Source organism: Tyto alba, unplaced genomic scaffold (genome assembly GCF_018691265.1).
Source record: "Tyto alba isolate M040663 unplaced genomic scaffold, T.alba_DEE_v4.0 Super-Scaffold_13, whole genome shotgun sequence".
Classification (NCBI taxonomy): Eukaryota; Metazoa; Chordata; class Aves; order Strigiformes; family Tytonidae; genus Tyto; species Tyto alba.
The window spans coordinates 451,590-469,869 of record NW_024881275.1 but is presented as its reverse complement, the minus strand read 5'-3'; the positions used below and the strand labels follow the sequence as shown (position 1 = coordinate 469,869).

The window sequence follows — 18,280 nt, the reverse complement described above, 5'->3', positions numbered from 1 at the left end:
AGCAAGCTTTATGGGCAGGGGGGGTACAATTCAGCTCCTCCTCTGCTTCCTGAGGACATGGCAAAATCATGACAAACATGGATCAGAAACCTACTAAAACCTTGCATCCCTGGCCCCAAAATGTTCGCCGCCGCCACCTCTCCCACGGGGAGGGTGTTGAAGGAAGCCAAACAATACCGTGAATGCCACCAAACAAAAAGTCTCAATTCTCTTAGTTCCGGTCAAAACGAGGGGTTTTAGGAACGCTCCTTTGTGTCCTTCTCCAAGGGTGCCCCGCTGCACCGTGACACGGTGCGCTGCACCAGCTCGGGGGCCCGCGGCCGCACAGACCCCGCGGCCGACCCGGGGGGCGCAGGATCAGCCCCAGACCCTCTTTTCCCGGGGAGAGCTCGCCGTGACGGGGGGACATCTCCCCCCGCCCTTCGCCCCAGCGTTGAACCCGCAGGTGGAGGGCCCGCGGGCTGCACAGCCCCATTCCCAAGGCCAGGATGGCAGCGGACAGCTGCATTTCACGCACATCGGGTCCGGGCCCTCTGCTCCCATCCAGCTGCCGATGCAGGTGAAGAGTGGGCACCCCTGCGGCACCCCCTCCAAGCGAGGGGGGGGAGACTTTCTCTCGCAGCGCCGCTGCCGCTTCCCTGCCTCTGGGTGTTTTCTAAGGATGCATCAAGGTCTGAAAAATTCTGACCACGAATATTCCAGCTGTAAGGATTTATCATCCAGATTCCTGCTTTTCACACACGCACATGAAAAAGCGCACACGCGGAGCCGCAATTACAGTGACATTTTACCCACTGTAATTATTTGTTATGAAAATAATGAGCTATGAAATTCCAATTTATTGTTGACAACTTTAATGACAAAGCTCTAGAGCCTCACTCCTAGCTCGGCAGTACAAATATATCTAATGTTAAACCTATCCAAACTATCAAAAGTAACACCGTTGGGAGATTGGCCTGGCAGGTAAGTAAACTGCCCGTGTTTTAGCTGCGCTGGCCCTGGTGGGAATTGGAGGCAGATCTGCCGCAGCGGAGAGCATCACCAGCCGAACCGCGCCAGCCGGGCGGGGAGCGGGAGCCGTGCCAGCAGCAGGTGCGAAGCAATAACCGCGGGAAACAGCCCGCGGCGGGCAGGCAGGGCTCAGGCGCTGCCCGTGCGAAGCTTCCCTCCCCAAAATAGTAAAGGCATCGCCACCCCCAACCCTACAGCTCGCGTGGGAATGCGTCTCCCTGCCGCGAGGGTGTGAGAGAAAGAGGAGGGATGCTGAGCGTGCCCCACGCGCCGTGCGGGGCCACGGACACGCTGCTCACCGCCGACGGGGAGCACGGGTCACGGGGGGCTGCGGGGAAAGGGGTGTCCCCCGGGGATGCCAAACCGGGGGCCCGAGACCGTGCCGAGTCAGTCTGAATCTGAACGCTGAAATGGACACTGACAGACCGCAAATGATGCTAATCCGAGCAGCTCTCCTGCGTATACCACCGAAAAAAAATTTGCCTCAACAGCCTCTGCAGCTACGTCGTGCCCAGGAAAGTGAATCGGTTAAAAATTGGAAAAGAAAAAGATAATAAAAATAGTAACAGTAGAATTCTAAACCATGAAGTTAACTGTGAAAGTTTAGTAAAGAGTTCAGTCATTAACTTTTCCAGATTACCACTTCTAAAAAAAAAAAAAAAAAAAGTGTTTTCTTTAATATAAGTTGCCCAGGTACCTCAGAATGCCTGAGGTCCAAAACCATTCTAACACTATACTTCACACAAATTACGTTCAGCTTTGTTCACAAGATACAAAGAAGCAAGGGTGGTATTTTTGACCTGAATGTATGTCAAATTTTAAAACAAAATCAGAAAATGATAGGAATTCGGAGTTTAATTTCTTGCTCTCACAGCGGTTTGAACAGCTCCATCCTGAACAGAGGGCTACTCCCAGAACAGCCAAAATTAAGAGGGTTAGTAGTTACTTGTGGTACTCTGTGCATTCATTAAGAATGTATTCCAGCACAAGAGAAGAAAAAGACGTTGAATTAAGCAGTGGGACAGATTGCAGAATAGCCAGTGTGAATAAACACACAGCAATATCGATGCAATACATAGTGATATTATTGCTAAAAGAGAGTGGTCTTCAGAAAACAAAACGAGTAACTTCCACAACTTCTTTTTTCCTTTCCACTCCACTGAAGATGACTCCCTGATTTCTCTACTTGTTCAGAAGAGGCGGGGGCAGGATATGTGCCACATAGACAGCAAATACCAACCCCCCCACATGGCATTTTGCGCTTTGCGTTAGAATTACCCACAAGAAACTGTGAAAGGGGCAAAGCAGACACGGGAAGACTGGCCGCCTTCTTCCCGCATCGGGCATATAAACCCCTGAGCGGTCAGGACCTCCCTGCGCTCACCGGGATGATTTCCCGAGGTTTTCACTGCCCTCCATTTGTTCGCAGCCTTCAGTTCAGGGACCGGCGTTGGCACTTTTTGACGGACACAGAAGGATTCGCCGGCCCCCCTCGCCCAGCCCCCACTCCCCCCACCCCCCAACCCCCCACCCCCTTTTACCTGCCAAGTATTTTGCTGACGCAGCCGTGGCTGACGCGGAGCTGCCGGGAGATGTCACACGGCCGGACCCCTTGGTGGGCGAGCTCCACGATCCTTTGGCGAACGACATCTGGGAGGGGGCGGCCGTTCACGAAAACACCCCCCAGCTGATTCACGCCTCCATGTCCTGAAACACACCGGGGAGGGGGGGGAGGGCGGGAGAAGAAGAGCTGTGTGAGAGTTCGGGACGTTTCTGCAGGGCAGGCGCCCCCCCACCCCCAAGCCCCAGCGCTCCCCAGGCGCTGGGCATCCCCCTCCCCAGCATCCCTGCAGCCTCCAGCCCCTTTTCCCCCCGCGCCGCGGGACCCGAAGCGCGGAGCCGGCCACGCTGCCTGCGCTGCCGTAATGCCACTCGCCGGGGGGGTGCAGGGGGGGCCCGGGGGGGGGCACCCTCCTTCCCGGAGGCAGATCGGGCCCCATGGGGAAAGCAGGGAGCGATGCCCGGCTCCCCAAGCGCGGGCCACCCTCCGCCCGAAGCCAGCAGCCGCAATCGCCCGGCTGCAAACTCTGTGGCCAGGCCTGGTGCTGCCCCGTGGAGGAGAGGATGCTCGTGAGCCTCCAGCTAGGAAGCCAGCCGAAAATAAGGCTGGGTGATCGCTCAGCCCACACACTATTTATGTCCAAGCACAGAAGGAGAGACCTCAAATGAAATACGTGGCTTTTTTGTTTTGTTTTTTTTTTTTTTTTTCCAGATGCCTTGACTTAATCAAGAGGAAAAAAAAAAAAAAAAAAAAAAAAGAGCGTGATTTCTGCTCTTACAATTTACAGCAGTCTTGGCAGGTATTATGATCCCACAAATGAAACATGAACACTCAGGCAAGCCCAGTATATTATTCCTTTTCGAGCAGATTTGCACTGTTCACCTTTGGCAAGGTGAATCATATATCTGGTGGGAAATGGGACCCACTTGGGTAGATAGTAGTGAAACTGTGTAAAACCCATAATAACACATAATAATCCCATATACCAAGTGAGGAAACATAATTAACTCCCGTGTTGTTAATCATCCAAACTACTTAGATTACAGAGGAGTAGAGAAGTTGAAAACAAGCAATAGGGGCAGTAGGGATGCCAAATCTGGAACAAAAATAATACAGAAAATCTCCTTGCACAGGGCTTGAATGGTACTGAATAAACTGGCATGCCAAATGCCTCGGTGTGTTTTAAAAAAAAAAAAAAAAAAAAAAAAAAAAAAAAAAAGAAAATGCAGAGAGATAATTTTATTTAAACCTGGTCACTTCACCCCCGATAAACTGCTGTCAAACTTTGCAAACACCTTCCAAAACCGTCATAACGAATCCACGTGAACGCTGTGCCCGCTAAAGCCTGTGGCCAGCAGACAAGTGTCCGGCGCTGCCTCTGCCTTTGCGAGAGGCAGACCTCCGCCAGCGGCCGAGCCGTCCGGGGCTCCCGTGTCCCCCCCGCCGCCCCGGGGTGCGGGGAGCGGACCCCCGCGGTGCCGGGGCTGCCCGGGAGCCGCGGCGGCGCCGGGACAGCTCGATGGCGGAGGCGAACGAGGCCACGGGCTTCTCGCCTATTAGCGGCTTTAATTGTCCGGAATCACGCGCGGCGCGTTCAGGAGGAGCAGCGAGATTCTGCGGCGGAGGTCGGGGAAAGGGAGAGGGAAGGGAGGGGGTGAGGATGGAAGGAGGGAGAGGGAAGGGAGGGGGTGAGGATGGAAGGAGGGAGAGGGAAAGGGAAAAGGGGAAAGGGAAAAGGGGAAAGGGGAAAGGGAAAGGGAAAATGGGAAAGGGAAAGGGAAAGGGAAAGGGAAAGGGAAAGGGAAAGGGAAAGGGAAAGGGAAAGGGAAAGGGAAAGGGAAAGGGAAAGGGAAAGGGAAAGGGAAAGGGAAAGGGGAAGAGGGGGAAAGTGAAGGGGAGGAAGGAAGGAAGGGAAAGAGAGAAGGAGTTAAAAGAGAGAGGGAAGGAAGGGAAGGAGAGAAGTAGTTAGAAGAGAGAGGGAAGGAAGGGAAAAAGGACAGAGGAAAGGGAAAGGGAAAGGGAAAGGGAAAGGGAAAGGGAAAGGGAAAGGGAAAGGAAAGGAAAGGAAAGGAAAGGAAAGGAAAGGAAAGGAAAGGAAAGGAAAGGAAAGGAAAGGAAAGGAAAGGAAAGGAAAGGAAAGGAAAGGAAAGGAAAGGAAAGGAAAGGAAAGGAAAGGAAAGGAAAGGAAAGGAAAGGAAAGGAAAGGAAAGGAAAGGAAAGGAAAGGAAAGGAAAGGAAAGGAAAGGAAAGGAAAGGAAAGGAAAGGAAAGGAAAGGAAAGGAAAGGAAAGGAAAGGAAAGGAAAGGAAAGGAAAGGAAAGGAAAGGAAAGGAAAGGAAAGGAAAGGAAAGGAAAGGAAAGGAAAGGAAAGGAAAGGAAAGGAAAGGAAAGGAAAGGAAAGGAAAGGAAAGGAAAGGAAAGGAAAGGAAAGGAAAGGAAAGGAAAGGAAAGGAAAGGAAAGGAAAGGAAAGGAAAGGAAAGGAAAGGAAAGGAAAGGAAAGGAAAGGAAAGGAAAGGAAAGGAAAGGAAAGGAAAGGAAAGGAAAGGAAAGGAAAGGAAAGGAAAGGGGAATGAGAAAAAGAAGAAAAAGAAAAAGAAAAAGAAAAAGAAAAAGAAAAAGAAAAAGAAAAAGAAAAAGAAAAAGAAAAAGAAAAAGAAAAAGAAAAAGAAAAAGAAAAAGAAAAAGAAAAAGAAAAAGAAAAAGAAAAAGAAAAAGAAAAAGAAAAAGAAAAAGAAAAAGAAAAAGAAAAAGAAAAAGAGACAAAAAGAAAAAACAGGGAAAAGGAAAACAAGCATGAAGACGTGTATTTCCTTATGGAAAGGGCTGATTCACCGCCCGGAGCCAGTTCCCAGCCCCCGGGAGGCCGGTGCAGCCCGGGCCTGCCCAGGCCGAGAGCATCCGACCCTGCAGCCGCCGGGGAACAAAGGCCGGGGCCGCCGCCGTCCCTCCCGCCGCGCCGGGGGTCCTCTCCCCAAACCTCCCCCGCCTCGGGAAGCGGCACGGGCTCCGAGTCCCCCTCCCCGTCCGCTCCGCGATCCCTCTCCGCCGGCCACCGCGCTCCGCGGGCGTGGGCAGGTGGCGGGGGCCCCGTCGGGCCGTGGGGGGCTCTGCGGGAGTCGGGAGGGGAGGACACGCAGCGCTCTGACCCCCGGCCCGGTGCGCTGTGCCGTACTCTTCGCAGCCCGGAGTCCCCGTGTGTCCCGGCCCCCCCCCCCCCCCTCCGCGGGACGCTTTCGGGGCGAGGGGGGAGCTGTGGGGAAGCTGGTGGGGGGAGGGGGGTCCCCGAGCGGCGGCCGATCCCGAGCTCTGCCCACGCGAGACGGGGAATCCGCGGGGTCCGTTCGGGACCGCCCCGCTCCCCCCGCCGCTGCCCGGCTCCCCCGTCCTCCGCGGCCGCGTTTCACCGTGGCCGCCTCCCCCCCCGCGCCCCGCGGAGCCGGAGATCTTTGGGCGCCGAACGGCCCCGGGGGCTCCCCCACCGCTGCCAGAGCGAAAGCACTGGGGGGTTGTTTTTTGTTTTGTTTTGGTTTGGTTTGTTTTTTTTTTTTCTGTTTTGCCCCGAAATTCCTGAGGAAAGTATCGATTTTCCACGGCTACAAATGATGGAGGGCGCCGCTGAAACCCGCCGCGGCTTCTCCTGCCTGGGGTGTTCAGCCCCACGCGGGAATCCCGTCCTCCGTGGGCTGCGAGTCCGCGAACGCCGCGTCCCGCTCGCCCCTCGCGGATGGGCGGGGAGGGACGCTCCGGTGGCGGGGGCTCCGCGTCCGTCTGTGTGTGTCCTCACCCCCCCCCTTTCCCTGCATCCCGTACCGCGGGTTTTCCGCCCTTAAAAGTTCGCGTTGAAAAAAAAAAAAAAAAAAAAAAAAAAAAAGAAAGAAAGAAAGAAAGAAAAAAAAAGCGTGATTTGGCTCGATGACGCGCGAGAAATAAACGCAGGTTTAAAACGCCAGGTTGCCGCGGGAGTGAAAGTCCGTTTTCACGGGGGCGGCAGAAGCCCGTTACCGGCTGCCACCCCTGCTCCGAACCCCCGCCGAATCCGTGCGACCGACGGCGGGAGAGGGGAGCGGGGAGATAAACAGCGACCGAGGGGAAGACGGAGGAAGGGAGATTTCCAGCCCTGGCGCTGGATGGTTTATTTTGCAAACAAATTTCTTTTAGCTGAAGGGCTGCGGTGCACCAGGAAATGAGATTAGTTCTACCTTACATTTCCTCGCAATCTCTCGCCGTAATGCAGCGTTTAACTCACCGTGAGAGAAGATGTCATTTCACATAACACTGTGCTAATGGATAAGTCTTCCCCGACCTCTCAAGCACAACAAATCTCAGGCAAAGCCCATCGCGCACGACCTGTTAACTTAACCAGTTCTGCCGCCCGCCCGTCCTCCGCCGCGCTGCCCGGCGCCGAGCTCGCCCAGGAATTGTTATGCCTCTCTTTGGATGGTTAAAAAGGAAAAAAAAAAAAAAAAAAACCTCCCCTCCAGCCCCGCTCCGTGCCCTTTGTATTTGTTTGCCTTTTTTTTTTTTTTTTTTTTTTCAATGTGGTTGTTTTTAATTAAACGAATATCAAAATCTTTAAATAGAGGGAGAAAATCGCACAGCAAACTTTTCCGTTCGTCGGAAATACCGGGCGGCTTTCTTCCCAGAGATTTGATTTAGGGGAAAAAAATAAAAATATATATATATATACACACACATACATACACATAAGCGTGCGTGCATATTTACAGAGAGATACACATACATAGTTGGGCGTGTGAGTACATCTGTCTGAACATATAAATACGCATTTCCATCGGCTCTTTCTCTCCGTGAAAATAAACCCGGGATGAGCCCGCTGTCCGCAGCATCCCCCCCCGCCGTCCGTTCACCGGCAAAACCATCCCCGCGGCGCTGCCGGCCTTCCCGAAGGGGCTCGGCGTCTGTCGGGGCTGGGGGGTCCGCGGTAGAGCAGCCCCGCGCCCCGGGACCGGCGCCAGCCCCAACCGCGGTTTGTCCGCGCCCCCGGGGCGGGCGGGGAGAGGCGGCCCCGTCCGCGACCGCGCAGGGCCGTGTCAGAGAAGTTGAACTAGCAGCCTACTTACTATGCATTGCTGCAAACGGGTCGTGCTTACAGTGTATTTCCATCGGAGCGGTCCGGGCCGGGGCGGCCTCGCCGAGCAGGGTCTCGATTCGCCGGCGGCGCTTGGGTTTGGGGTGGGGGGTGGGAGGGAAAGCAGGAGACGGACCCCCAAAAAAAAAAAAAAAAAAAACAAAAACAAAAAAAAATCCCCAAAAACACTACAAAAAGAAAAATGCCCACACGCCAGAACAAAAACCACCACACACACACACACAAAAAAAAGGCAAAAAGCACACAAAAAAAAAAAAAAAAACCAAAAAAAAAACAACCAAAACCCGGAAGAGTCCCGCCCCGAGCGGGGTCGCGATATCCGACAGCGCCGGGCGAGCCCGGCTCCCCGCACCGCTCGCAACGTCCGGTGACTCCGTCGAGGAGGAGGAGGAGGAGGAGGAGGAGGAGGAGGAGAGAGGAGGAGAGGAGGAGGAGGAGGAGGAGGAGGTGGTGGAGGAGAGGGTGTTGTGTGTGGGGGGGTGGGGGGCTGAGCAGCGGCCGCCGCGGGCTGCGCCTCTGCCCCCCCCCCGACCGTTCCCCCCCCCCCCCCCGGCGGCCGGCTCCCGGTTCGGCGGCGGCGGAGGGGCCGGGAGCCCGGCGCTCCCTCCCCGACGGCTCTTTGTGCTGGCGGGCGGCGGCGGCTGCGCGGCAGCGGAAGGGGGGGGGGGGGGGGGGGGGGGCGGTCGCCCCGTCCCCGGGTCTCGGTGCCGCGGGGAGGGCGGCGGGCGCTCCGCCTGTGCCGCCCCCCCGCCGCGCCTTTCTCGCAGACCAACTCGGGGAAGCCGGGCGGGGCGGCGGGGGAAGGTGGGCGAGAGGGGCGGGGAGCGGAGGGGAGGAGGGGGGGGTGGGAGGGGGGGGGGCGGGCTCACCTCGCCACGGCCCCCGCGGGACCGGGGGAAGCGCGGAAAGGGGGGGGGGGGTGGGGGGGGGGTTGAGGGGGGCACGGAACGGGACGCCCCGTCAGCGCCCACCGTCCGAGTTGGGGCGCCGGCTCGGCGAGCCCATCGCCCCCCCACCACCACCACCCCCCCCCCCCCATCACACGCCCACCCCCCCCGCCCCGTTCCCCGTTCGGGCCCCGGCGCCTGGCGGGCTCTGGCCGTGCGGCCGGAGCGCTGCCGGCCCGCGGCGGGGGGTGTTCGTGGGGGGCGGGGGGGCGGGACGCGGAGGAGGTGCCACCCTCCCCCTCCCCGTAAAAAAAAAAAAACAAAAAAAAAAAAAAAAAACACCCTCCCCGCCCTTCCGCGGAGCTGCGCGGGCGCGGAGGGAGGGGCCGGCTTCAGCACCGCGCGGCTGGACAGCGGGCGGGGCGGGGTCGCCGGGCCCGTCACTCAAGCGCCCCGCGGCCAATCGCAAAAGTTAACTTGCCGGGCCCCTCCCGGCATTGGCCGGCGGGCGGCGGAGCTGAGTATTGGTCGGCTGACGGGCCAATGCGGGGGCGGGGGCGGGGCTGGAGGGGGGGGGGGCCCGCAGCCACGCGAGACCGTGTCGGGGTGGGGGGTGGGGGGGGCGGACATGGAGGGCGTGGGACCCCCCCCTCGCCCCCCGCCCCTTTCCCCCCCACACACACGGCGGGGGGGGGGGGGGCACGGAGTGTCCCGGGGCCGAGGAATAGGGGCTACACACCCACACCCCCCCACACACGTCCACGGGAGACGGGTTCCTGCAGGCTCCCGAAACGGCGAGGCAGGCCGGGACGGCGCCCACGCTCCGCCGACAGCACCGGATCCCGCGGGGATGGGGGGGTGGGAGCAGAAGAGGGGGGGGCTTGTGCTCTGCCGGCCGCGCGGCCCCCCCACCCCACGCTGAGCGCCCCCCCCCACGGACAGACAGACCGACCGACCGACCGACCGCGCCCTCGGGGCCCCGGCGGCGGCCGCTGCGGGCGAGCACCGGGCGAGTTTTCGTTGAGCTCGAAACTCCCGGGCGCAACCGAGGGGCCGCGGAGGGGGCGGGGGGGGTCGGCCGGGGCGTGGGGGGGGGTGCAGAGCCGTCGGGCCTTCATCCCTTCGCCTTCCCCCTCCTCCTCCTCGCCCCGCCGGGCACCGCGGGTGAAGCCCCCCACGCCCCGCGGGGACGCGGCCATGGGTGCCCGGGGCAGAGCCGCCGGTGCTGCCTCCCCCCTTTCCCCCCCCCCCCGGCCGCCCCCCCCCCCCCCCCCCGCCGCGCGGCGCGCCGCCATCAAACTCCGTATCGATTAAACGATTATTCAGGCGATTTAACTAATAAAAGGCCCCATCGATCGCTTCGGCATCGCACGAAGCCGCCGCGCTCCCCGCGGGGACCCCGCGACGGCGCTGGCCGTGCCCCCCCGCCGCACCCCCGGCGGCCGCGGACCCCGCGGGACCCCCTCCGCGGGACACGGGGGTCTCGGCAGCCCCCCGCGACGCCCCGAAGGCCCCGCGGAGCGCCGGCCCCAGTCGCGCCCGACTCTGCCTCGCGCCGCGGCCCACGCGTGACGGGCTCCCCGCGACCCCCAGCCCGAGTCCCACCTGTGCGGCCGGCCCGGGGTGTCGCGAAGGTTTTCTCCAACTCCATCCCGGCTTTTCGGGACTTGGGGAAGCGATCAGACAGAAAAGTTTCCACGTCGTGTTGGTATCGCCTTCCTTCTCCTTCTTTTTCTCCTTTTATTTTCTTGTTCTGTTTTCTCTTTTCTCCCTTTCTTTTTTCTTTCTTTTTTTCGTTTTGCTTCTTTTTTCTCTTTTCTCTTTTATTTTTCTTTCTTTTTTTCTTTTATTTTCCTTTCTTTTATTTTCCTTTTCTTTTTTCTTTTATATCCTTTCTCTTTTCTTTTCCCTTTTCTTTTTTTCTTTTTTCTTCTTTTATTTTTATTTTCTTTTTTCTTTCTCTTCTTTTCTTCTTTTTTATTCTTCTTTATTTTATATTTTTTTTTCTTATCTCTTTTTTCCTCTCCTTTTTTTTTGTTTTTGAGGGGCTCTTGCAGGTTAGAATAATTCAACTCTTCCGCTCCCCGCCGAGCTTTTGCAGCTGATCACTGAGCTGAAACTAAACGTTTTAGGTGGAAAAAAGCCTCTGAAGGAACCGTGAAATGATTAAGAAACTAAAGAGCTCCTCACCATGTGAGATCATGTCCTGTTCTCTAAAACATCACAAGATGTCCCCAGACGCAGCCAAAACCCAAGAAAACTCTTGACATCTGTTGTAGCAGGAATCAAAGTTTGCTCGCAGCCAGCCGCCCCCCGAGCGCTCCGCCGGCCCCGGCAGCAGCACCGGCCCCGGCCCCCTCTGCCCCCGACAGCCCGTCACCAACTTTTCAGCAGAACCGACTTCCCCTTCCCGGGCCGGGGGGTGACGCCGCTCCCCGGGGCCGCGCTCCCCGACGGGCCGGGCCGCCGCGGGGGCGGGACGGGGACTTGCCTGCCGGTGCCTGGGGGGGCGGCGGGGAGACCCCCGGCGCCCCGCATCACCCCGCTGCCCTGCCCTTCGCCCCTCGCTTGGGGAAAGGCGGGGAGCCCGGGGATGGGGTGGGGGGCTGATGGAGGTGCTGGGGGGGCCTGGGCTGCTTTTTTTTCCGCAGCGGGGGGAGGGTGGGGGGGTGTCTGCTTGGGGTCCGTCCCCCCCCCCCGAAGCTCCCTTTTGCACGACGGCTTGCAGCCGGTATCGAGCCGCGACTGCAGACCCACGGCCGCGTCCCGCAGGCCTCGGCGGCGCGGGTGAGCGAGGCGAGAGGAGAAGGGGGAGAATTCACGAGGCCTCGGCCGCCCTCGGATTTATTTTTCAGCAAAGCGTCTCGGGCAGGGGGGGGAGGGGGGGGGAAGGGGGGGAAAGAAAAAAAAATAAAAACATAAAAAAAAAAAAAAACGGCGCTCCCCTTCCCAAAAGACAAAATAAACATCAGCCCCGGGGCGTCTCCCGTGAAATCCGCAGCGCGCTGGCCGCGCTGCTCGCCTCGTCCACCGGCGCCTGCAGCGATGCTCCCCACTCCCACCCGCGCACACCCACAGCCCGCGGCCTCCCACGCCGCCGCCCGGTCCCTCTCCCACGTAACCCGCCCAGACATGAAAACTGCCTGGGGACGAGGGGCGCGGATGGGCTCTGCTCCCCTCCCCGGGCTGCCCCGGCGCCGGCACCGCCACGCCACAACCCCCTCCGCGCGTGGGGGGTGGGGGGGACGGGACGGCCGCGCCCCGGTGCGCAGCGGCCGCGGGCAGGGGAGAGAAGGGGGTCTGGGGGGGCTGAAGGGAAGGGACCACCGCTGCCTGCGGGCAGAGCGGGCAGGGGCAGCCCCGCTCGGGCCGGAGGGACGTGCTGGGATTTGAGGACGCGAAGCCGGTAAAGGGACTCCCGGCGCATCCCCCCCCCCCCCCCCCCCACACACACACACACCCCGCGTCCCCCCCCCTCCTCGGGAGCTGACAGGGACGCGACGCTGTTCCCAAAACATTCCTTCCCTCTCCCGCTCATCCCTCTGCTCCGGGAGCCGTCGCAGCCCAGGCCCGGACGGCTCTGCAGCCCTCCGGGACCCCCGGGGCCGCCTGGCTCCGTCCTGCGCGGCTGGAGGGAGGGAGGGAGGCCAGCTCTTGCCTCTCGCCCTTTTTGCTTCCCTTTTCACCAACGTTTCCCCGCTCTCATTTGCTTAACACGAAAATAACCGGCGGCCAGAGCCCGCTGCCCTCCCGCTCGCCCCGAAATGCCAGCCGCCGTTCGCTGCGGGAGGGTCCTTCCCCCCGGCGCTGCCCCGGGGAGAGGGAACCCCTAAAAAATCCAGCCAAACGACCAGCAGACCACCTCCCGCCCCTCCCCGCCTCCATCCCTCCAGATGCTCGCCTCGCCTCTCCCGTCCACGCCGGCCCACGGCCCCTGCAGCGGCGCGGAGCCCGGGAGCGCTTCTCTGGCCTCAGGCAGGGAAATGAACGAAAAGCGCTTTATTGTCCTAAAAACAGGCCGCGGGTGTCTCGCCGCCCCTCCCGCCTCGGCAGCGGGGCCGGAGCAGGAGCGTGGGGAGGGGGCTACAGGGACACGCGTGGGGTTCGCGATGGGGCCCGTTGCCCTCGGGGGGCGGCGGCGGCGCGGCCAGGGCCGTGCGGGATCTGCACCCCCTCCTTTCTCCTCCCCCTCCGGTGCTTCTCGGGCATCCCCACAACCGACTAAACGAAAACAGCACGGAGGCTTCTGCGGGAAGCTGCACGCCTCGCTCCCTGCTCGCTGCGGGGTGGGGGGGGATGCTTGGAGTGAAACCGGCACTGCCCCCCTGCTGGGTGCCACCCCCCCACACATCGAGGAGCAGGGATCCAGCAGTACCAGGGCTGCACTCCGCAGATGGGAGCCGACTCCTGTGGGGGTCCCCGGGCCCCATCCTGCTCCCTGACCAAGGGTGTGATGGAAGGGCAGGTGTGAGAAACGTGTGCCCCCCCCTTCCCCCCTCCGGACGCCCAGGAAAAGCCCCCACTGTCCCCATGCTGGTGTCAGCGGGGCTCGAGGCACCCGGGATCCTGGTGCTCAGGCGGGCGTTCCCTCGAACCATCCCCTGAAAAAAAAATTAAAAAAAAAAAAAAAAAGAAAACAGCATCCACCGCTCTCGCAGGAGCAACTTCGGAGGGGGCACGAAATCTAAATTGCACTGTGGGGGGGGAAGGGACACCAGGGAGCCAGCCCACCGCAAAGCCGCGGCCTCAGCACGGCCTGGGCCACGTTTGAGAGTGCCACGGTGCTTTCTGAACACAGCAAGAGGCAGGTGGAAAAGCAGCGAGGAGATGAAACGGTGGCACCACAGAAATCTGGTTTTGGGGTTTTCCAAGGGCAGATGTCATTGCCTACCTTCTCTCAAGGGACACGAAAGATCACAAACCCGGCCTAACCTTTTGTCCTTCTATCTGTGATGCATACTGTCGGGAAGGGAAGGGATAACCCCCTCCCCACAAGGCTCACACTGCAAACCCAGGCACCGCTTAAGGCTCGGCATAACAGATCACAGCCAAAACGCCTGGAACCACCGGAGAAAAGTAACTGCACCCCGCTTCCCGCCCCGGGTACCAGCCTGCGCTGCTCCCCAGGCAGCCTCCTTTTCCCAAGGTGTGGCTAATCACGGGTTTGGGGGAGTGCAGGAACAGAGGGCTGCACAGAGCATCCAAAGCCCCATGTACCACCTTTAAATTTACTCTATGTGTTTTCTCGCGTTCCTGTAAAATGCACCGATGCCACATGTGGAAGAGGGGGGAGCGTTGCTACAAATGATTATCTGCCCCTCAGACTCTGCAGGCTTAGAGGGTGGAGGTTTTACTGTTTTAGAAATAGCCACCCATTCTCGGCAGCACCGTAGTCTCGTTTTCTTCTGATGCCTGTCATTTTAAATTCAAAATATGGGAGATCTAGTGGTGATCGTGGTCCAGTGTGTTCCCAGAGATAAAAGTGAACCCTGAGATGGGTATGCTAATTAGACTGAAGTCATTTAAAAGGTGTTAGATGGGTGGTTCTGTAAATTTGAGAGCACTTGGGTAGCATAATCCAATATCCTCAGCGATCTTTAGAGAGCTGTCCGCAGGAAGCCATCAGGAAATGAGGCTTGAAAGATGAGAGAGTGGAGACGAGTCGTCCCATCAGCAGCGGAGTTTTCTCGGCTGGTCCACGTGGAAGAGGTTCTCCATCCCCCCCAGATAATGATCTAGCTACCAGGGGTTAGCGGGGAGAGATGTCAACAGTCCCATCAGCACTCCCTTTCCCAGTCTGGCCAGTCCAGCAAGGAGGGAGAGCCGAGGTGGCGCAGCTGACAAAACCAGGGGGTTTTATTTTCGAGACCGTGAGCAGCGGGCAGGAAATGCCGAGAGACTTCTCTTTTTTGGTCAATATGCATTGTTACTTTTGCTCTCTCCTCACCTGCCCCTAACTGGTGTCTCAGAAGTGCCGCCAGTTGTACCAGTCAGCGAGCAGTGTGCCGGGGGTGCATTCAGCAGAGAAAGGCCCCGCTGTCCCGCAGCAGGGAGCACCACGGCGGGGGGAAGTGCTTTTCTGAAGGAACCACCCATGGCTTCGCTGTCCTGCACCCCAAGGGCTGATCCTCATCACCCTTTTCTGCCCGCCAGGACTTTTTTTCTCCAGTCCACAACCACAGAGTGACTGAGGCTTGCGTTTTCATGGATAAATTTCTGTTGAAGCGGAAGTCCAGCCTAGTTCGCCAAAGCAATGAATAGCCTAATTTTATCAGTTGAGTGTGGAAGGGTTCAGGGCCACAGTGAACGCTTCAGTCCCCTCTCTCAGTCACTTTCACTGATCTCGAGTGTGGTTATTTTGATAGTTTAAAAGACATGGTTTTAAAAGTCAACTTTGCAGAACTTTCTGCCTGGCGACACGCTTACGTGCACAGCTGAAAATGAGCCAGCATCCGAGGCGGGCCAGGCCACACCAGATGCTGGCTTCCACCTCTTCCTGAGAGCTCTGTGAGAAACCCCACCGTATCTTCTGAGATTACTGCGGTGACGTGGTAGGGCGAGGGCCTGGCCTCCTGGGAGCGCTGGCGCGGCTGGACGGCAGAGCTCGGGCTTCCCCGGCCCCTGCACCCACCGCTCCTCGCTCCAACCCAGCGGAAGAGCGTGACGCAAGGCGCCGGTGTCCTCCCGCCTGCGGGGCATCCCGGGGGGGGCAAAGCGCTTCCTTCAAGAGGAGACGGGTGAGGGTGGGAGAAGGGAGCTGAGCCCCTTTGCCAGGCCAGGGGAGGTGCAGTGGGAGGCCTGGGCACCGAACGGGTCTGGGCAGAGCACTGGGGCAGGAGCCGGGTCTTTGCGGCCGTAGGCCAGGGGCCTCGTGGAAGAAGCGCCCTCGAAGTCCACCCTTCGCCAGAGCTGGGACTTGAGCAGGGCCCCTGGGCACCTGGCAAACGAGATGCCCCGAGGGGCAGGTTGTAACCGAGCTGCTGCCGTTTTGCTCGAAGGAACGGCTTGCTCGGTTATAAGCCCTGCTTCCCTCTCTCTGAATGCATCCTCCCATGGATATTTTGAAAAGAGGGGCTCCTTTGGGCAAATCAAAGAAACCGAGAATGAGGATTTTTTTTACGGGAGCCCTAGCTGGAAAATGACTGACTCTACTACACAATGCTTGCTTTTCCAGTCTCTCTTGAGAAAGCCCAGAACAAAAATTTCAACCAAAGTTCATCCTGTGCTGTAACTTTTGTGTTTACTGCTATTAAAACATTGAAAAAGGTCAAATTGATTCCTTTGCTTTGAGAATTGCTGGGAGAAGAGGTAGATGGGAAGATAGGAAGTTAAATCACTGAAGAGTCTGCTCCCAACAATTGCCAGCAAAGGGGAAAATACAGTTGATTAAGCGAGCCCTTTGCTAGACATAAAGGTGTCCAGAAAATGCAAGCAGAATATAGGAGGTTAAGAAATCTAAGGCTGTCTCAAGGCTCAAAAGGAGACGTACCCAGAGTATTAACTGTTATCTTTCCTAGATTAGGTTTCATGTTAATAACTCGATTCACCTCTATTGATTGAAAAAAAGGGTGGTGCATCACAGCCACCAAACACATAATTAATTCTAATCAAATAAATAGCCAAGATCAGAAACTGGGCAGCATTCAGAGTCCAGCTCTGTCCAGAATCTCTCAAGATCAGGTTTTTATTACCCACAGGAATGCGGTACAATATTCTCCTGCTCCATCTTGGGTAACTGGTTGATAAGTAAACAGGTCTTCCGGTCAACACACTGCCACATACGTAAATAGATGTCGCTGTAAATCCCAGCTGCCAGAGGATTTTTCATCTTAATGTATTTTGCTTCTAAAGAGATTTGAAATTTTCCCTAGAATATTTATTAGATACATCACAGCAAGTGCTTTAGGTAGGTGTTTTAAGCACCACCCTTCAATGCCTTGCAGAAAGGTTTCCTTCCATAGCTTTAGGAACCATGATGGTGCATGGAAGAACATTGAAATACGCATTTAATCATGCTGATCACCACAGCCTTTGTGCAGCAAGGGCTGCATACTCACAGCAGATATTCAAAGGAGCATTGCGCTAGCATGGATGAAAATGTACATCCTCAAGTTGCAGGCCACACTGTTACAACCCAGGAAGTTTTTCGTTTGCAGTAGTCCTGGGTAAAATCACAGTTAGACACGTGGGCTGGGGAGGGTTCGGGCAGAGCGAGGTGGGATGCACATCCTGGGGTGTAGGACTCATCCCTTGAATGGGTGCTGTGGCTGGGACCTGGGGCAAGCAGGGGACTTGCCCACAGCCATTTGCCAGGTTTTCGTATCTGCAGAACACCAGCAGGAGCAACTCGGATGCTCCCCCTCTTGCTGTGGACAAGCAGATGTCTTTTTGCCAGGACAGGCTGAAGCATTATGGTTGGTTTTTTTTTAACCTCTTTTCTTACATGCACCCAAACCCACTTTCCAGAGTCCCTACATGTCAGAGTAAGCAGGCTTGCCCTTCTCACAGTACAGTTGCACGTCACGGCCGTGCAGCCAAAACAGCCGGTCCCGCACCTCGCTCGCTCCCCTCCTCTGCTCTGCAGCTGCCTCTGGGGAGCTGAACTGTCAGAAAACAAATCATTTATAACCATCCCAGAGCGCCTGTCCTGCGCAATGACTCCCTTGGCTGGCCCATGCTGCACTGCACGAGCACAAAGGCTGCGGGAAGGGGAAACGCGGGGGCACGGGGCTGGGGGAAGGTGGTGCTGGGTTTTCTGTTGGCCAGGCTGCAGCAGAGCAGCCTGGTGCTGGGTTTTCTGTTGGCCAGGCTGCAGCAGAGCAGCCTGGGGCTCTCCCACGCAGCACCTGCAAACCAGGCTCGCTCCGACGCCAGGAAGGAGCAAATGACATTGGCCGGGCCCGCGCGTCCTGGCCGCCATGCTCGAGAGGCTAATCACGTCTCTTTGCCAGCTCTGCTCTCTTCTTTCTGCTCAGGGTTCCCACCACCCAGGATCCAGCTGGAACGGCCTCCGGCAAGATGGAAATTCCCGTCGCACCCCGGCCGAGGTGACTCCGCGGGGGTTGGCATCTCTCACAGCGATGCTGCCTCTGCTCCTCACGGGCGTTTTCCCGGGGACCTTTCCTTTTCTTTCACCTCTTGGCAGGGTACACCCTGGCTGTGCCGGCCACCCCCTCCTCCCCGTCCGTGTCCGTCTGTCTGCGCTGCCCCAGCCCTGCCGGGAGTGCCACTGCTGCGCTGCATGGCACTGTACTGCTGAGCAGTGGGCTGAGAGAAAAGTCCGTTGCCCAACATGGAAAAAAAAAAAAAAAAAAAACAAAACAACCAAACAAACTAAAAGCCAAAAAGGAGCGTTTCACCACATTTGCTGTCCATACTTTATCAGTTACTTTACTCAAAATAAAAAGGTTTATTGCCTTTTCATTTCAAGAATCAACTCCTCCCCTTTTGCATGACTCTCACCTGCACCCAAGCCTTTAGCCTCATCGTAACTTACACACCGGCGTGAAATAAAACAAAGCTTTTTTTTTTTTTTTTTTTTTTTTCCCCCCCCTCTTGGAAACACTCTTGCACAGCGTTTCAGACACCACCGGGGTTTGAACGGCACCCGCAGCAGCGGGATGCTGCCCCCCAGCCGCGGGTCCGGCGGGGCGTGAGCGCACCCCGCTCAGCCCCGGGGGTCGGGCACCCCTTCACTCCCCCCCAGCACCG

The 18,280-nt window shown here is 57.9% G+C and overlaps 1 protein-coding gene across 2 annotated transcripts in view; it reads right to left on the bottom strand.

Moving 5' to 3' along the window:
• PAX5 (paired box 5) overlaps positions 1-10,364 on the bottom strand; it is a 132,902-nt gene extending 122,538 nt beyond the window's left edge. For both annotated transcript variants that reach the window (XM_042787599.1, XM_042787600.1), the window contains exons 1-2: positions 10,175-10,364; positions 2,553-2,718 (exon numbers count right to left, since the gene is read on the bottom strand). In XM_042787599.1, the coding sequence (XP_042643533.1) occupies positions 2,553-2,718; positions 10,175-10,220 (212 nt within the window). In that variant the 5' untranslated portion in view covers positions 10,221-10,364. The remainder of the gene's footprint in view (positions 1-2,552; positions 2,719-10,174) is intronic.
• Positions 10,365-18,280: the final 7,916 nt, after the last annotated feature.